The 4,201-nt window shown below is 37.5% G+C and overlaps 1 protein-coding gene across 1 annotated transcript in view; it reads left to right on the forward strand.

The window, feature by feature from the left end:
• Positions 1-4,201, forward strand: part of KAT7 (K(lysine) acetyltransferase 7) — a 34,924-nt gene that overhangs the window by 13,225 nt on the left and 17,498 nt on the right. Inside the window, exon 5 of the mRNA XM_012659915.1 lies at positions 2,735-2,824. Coding sequence (XP_012515369.1) covers positions 2,735-2,824 — 90 coding nt within the window. The remainder of the gene's footprint in view (positions 1-2,734; positions 2,825-4,201) is intronic.

The raw sequence follows: 4,201 nt of genomic DNA on the forward strand, positions 1-4,201 counted from the left end.
TTCTACTAAGGAATAGTTTGCATAAATATGTTATCTTAATATTTATGCATTAGGTTCTCTTATAAATCTATAAAGTCATTTTGCTTTTTAAAATTTTTTCATAATTCTTTTCCTCTTTCTCTGTCATTTCTGCATGATGCTTTTCCTTTTTGTTATTCTCAGTCACACTTACTCTTGGCTAATTGTTCTCTTAAATTCTTGAAAAATATAGCTCCTAAATAACCTTTGGGATTTGGGGATAACATATTTACAAGTGGAGGCTCAGATCTTATTTTGTATGTTTCTGCAGGGGTTGTGCTATGAAAGATGGAACCAAAGAACTAATTATGGGAAAGCAAGAGTTGAAAATATTAATTAAATGGATTGCTTGGGTAGTAATAATTGGACAGGTTATCCAAGCTGGTTAGACCAAGGTATTATTGTTGTTTTTTTGTTGTTAATTTGTTAATGAGGCCAGGGTCACTGTCTGAGCCAGTTTTATTCTGAGAAAAATTAGATTCCCTCACAAATTTTCCTTGATTCAGGAATTTGTTCTCTTATTTACAAGTAGACCACAGGGCTGAAAGTTTGTGTTTAGTCTTTCGGCAGAGTAGTATACTTTAAATGCTTATATGGATTTTAAGGTCGATGACTCTACTCTTTTATTTTTTTTCATTCCAAATCTTTATAAGCAAGGCAGTTTCTTGTGCTCTGTGTAAGTGTTAAGTCTTCCCATCAGTCTGAGGCCAGATCAAAACAAAAACAGCTCTGCCCACATCTGCATCAGAAACTGACAAGGCCTTAGGTACTTCTTTCTCTGAAAATAACTGTGATCTCTGCTTTTCGAGAGTTGTCCTCTATCACTTGTCTTTAAATATAAGACAATTTGATACTATGGATGATTTCACATTAAAATCTTCCTGCTGGGCATGGTGGTGCACACCTGTATTCCAGGTACTCAGGAGACTGAGGTGGGAGGATCACTTGAGCCCAGGAGTTCGAGGTCAGGCTGGACAACACAGCAAGACCCTGTCTCTTAAAAAATATTCCTAAGATAAAGTTTTAAAATTATTGGCTTGTAGCAATATGAACATGTTGTTACCTTAACCAATTTATTTTAGGAAAAGAAAAATTTTAGTTTGGGGAAGAAAATTCTAAAAAAAGAAACATTCCCATCCTGAATTTGCCTTCTTTTGTTCTGTCTTCTCTGTAAGGGGAATTAGGCTCAGTGTAATCCATCTTTACTACTGAAACATGTGCTTGGAAGAGCAGGAGAGTTTCTGAAAGATGATATATTTTTTATTACATTTACAATCCCAAATAGATTAATTCCTCACATTTATTAAAAGCGCTGGTGTTTTTAAAGAACCTACATACACGTGATTGCTCTTGAGTTTCCCAGGACACCTCTGTGATCAGTGATATTACCATTTTTATTCAATCATAAGTTTCTCTGGCCACATGTGCCAAACACTCTTACAGATATTTGAGGATTCAGTGAATAAGATAAAATACATTCAAGGAGCTGACATTCTTATGGAAAGAGGTAACATAAACGTGTAAATTAATAAGGAAAGAAGAATTTCATACAGAAATAAATACTGTGAGGAACGAAAAGACTAAAGACAGAGTGACTGTTTTGGGGGTGGAAGGTGTAGGACTGCTTTTCCTAGGGTGATCAAGGAAGACCTTTCTGAGGATTTTGCATTGGCTCTGTGACATGGATGAGAATAAACTCTTGGGTCTGAAAGATTAAGAGTAGCCTGTGTGGCCGCAGCACGATGGGAAATGAGAAAGCAGGATCCAGATCATGAAGGGCCTTGTAGGCCTTGGCACAAAGAGTGTTTTCTTCTGATGGTCATTGGAGGCATTTGGAGGGCTTTAGCATAGACATGATGTGATTTCATAAACACTTTTTTGTGAAATGATGGCTTGCTAACATGTGGCAAATGGAGTGTGGGGGCAAGAGTTGACAGAGGGTAGGGTGATTGGAAGACTGAAAGAAGCTCAGGCAGTAGATGGTGGCCTGGACTAGCTTTGTATCAGTGGAGATGCTAAGAATGGTTCGGATTCAGGATATATTTTAGAGGGGAGCAACCCGTTAGACTTGCTGATGGGTTTGATGTAAAGTGTGAGAAAAGGGAAGGAAGAAGGATGACATTCAGGTTTTTGACCTGATCAGCTATTTAGGCAGTGTTGCCATTTATTGATACCGGGAAGATTTGAGGTGGAGCAGATTTGTGAGAGAATGCCAGTTGTGTTTTGACCATTCTGAGTTTTAATGGTGAAGTTGAATAGGTAGTTGGCTATCAGTTCTCAATTCCCAGATGACGAAACAGAAACTATTGAGAGCTGATGTGATCGTGTAACTATAGAGTTAAGTTTCCCTGTAGACTTGAACCCAGGTTTTCTGATGTTTTCTTTGTGCTTCTTTACTCTGTTCTTGCACTTCCTCACACTGTTTCTTATTCATTGTACAGTGGAAACAGTCCAGGCTCAGAGTCATCAGACTGAATTAAAATCTTAGCTTTACCACCGTTTAGCCGTGATCTCACTTTGATTGTCAGTTAATGGCTGAGAAGGCAGAAAGTGAAGCTTGCCTTATCTCTCTTATAGAGTTTGTGATAATAAGTATGAAGACCCTTTGAAAGTAAAAGTACAACATAAATTCAAGGGATGATCATTGTGTTCTTGTGCTTTCAGTAAACATAGTCTTAGAAGCAGGTGGGTTTATTGACAATGTTGATGGTTACAGGTGAGAGCACAGAGCCGGGATAAGCAGATAGAAGAAAGGATGCTGTCCCACAGGCAAGATGACAACAACAGGCATGCAACCAGGCACCAGGTACGGGCCTTGTTAAAGCTCTGGCCATTCAGTTTGAGATCCATGACTTGGATCTTCTTTGCCCCACTATTGTCTTTCACAGAATCCAAGCCTCTTATTTGTATAGTATGTCTAAATAACTGGTCTCATAAACTCAGAATCATGTTTGTTTTTCAAATAGTAAATTTTCATAAGATGAACACTTCTACCTCATAAAGGAAATGTGCTATCTACAATAATAATAATAGTAGTGGTAGTAAAAGATAATTCTAATAATTTGAAAGATTATTCTTGCTGTTTCAGCTCCTTATTTTGCATCCTTTTTTTAACCTATTGTGCTTGGCCTTCAAACCTCTTCACTCTGTTGCCATGTTTTTAAGGTCGCCAGTAACTTTTCCTCAGCATTTGACACTTGTTGACTATATCATTTTTCTTCTGCTTCTCTCTTCCCCTGATTTCCAGGAAGCATCTTGGCTCAGTCCTAATTCTTCTCCCACTTCTCTGAACATTCATGCCACATCAATTGCACTTAATTCCTTGTTCTCCCTAAATGCCTTTGGTCTTTACTTTTTCTGTTTTCCTGCCTGGAACTCTATACTTGTACCAAGAAGAGATTGTATTTATCCTTTAAGGCCTTGTGCAGCTGTTGTAGGAATTCTTCCCAAATCCTCTCCCACCATTAATGAATTTCTTCCTCATGTATTCCCACTGTAATGCTCTCAAATGTTAGCCTTCGTCACAAATTATGCATAGTTCATCATCTCAGTGTCTGTTATTGCAGTTAGATTATAGGTGGCTAGCTGAGTAAGCATGGTGATGAGGAAGAGGTTTGGCTTTGGAGCCAAACAGATCTGGATTTGAGTACTTGATTCTATTACTTCAGCTGTGTTGTCCTGGGCAGGCTGGCTAACTTTCCTAAACTTTATTTCTTTGTTAATAAAGGGGGTGAATTATGCCTACCTGGCAGGGGAGTCAGCTAAATTATGTATATAAAGTACCTATGCCCAGTGCTTGGCAGGTAAAAAGCACTCCATAAGTGGTAAGCTGTACTTTTCTTCATTGTCTATCTTAGGTTCTATTCTTACTCAGTTTTTCTGTTATATTTAAGTATTTATTTTGGTATCACTGTTGATTAGATCAGTAAGCATTAATTGGAAAACAGCAAGCGATCAATAAATGTTTATTGAGTTGAAATGATCTTTATTTTAGTCTGTTGCTTTGCTGGAGACTTCTATCCTTAATTTATGTTAATATTAAAATAAGTTTGCATTCCCAAACCTATATTTAACTGGCAGTAAGTGTAGTAGTTTGGGTGATGAAGGAACCTAATTTGGAATTTAAAAACGGCCATATTATTCAGAGTTGAGTGTAACACTTCTGGCATTTTTTTCTTTTTAA

Source organism: Propithecus coquereli, unplaced genomic scaffold (genome assembly GCF_000956105.1).
Source record: "Propithecus coquereli isolate 6110/MARCELLA unplaced genomic scaffold, Pcoq_1.0 Scaffold119, whole genome shotgun sequence".
Taxonomy (NCBI): Eukaryota; Metazoa; Chordata; class Mammalia; order Primates; family Indriidae; genus Propithecus; species Propithecus coquereli.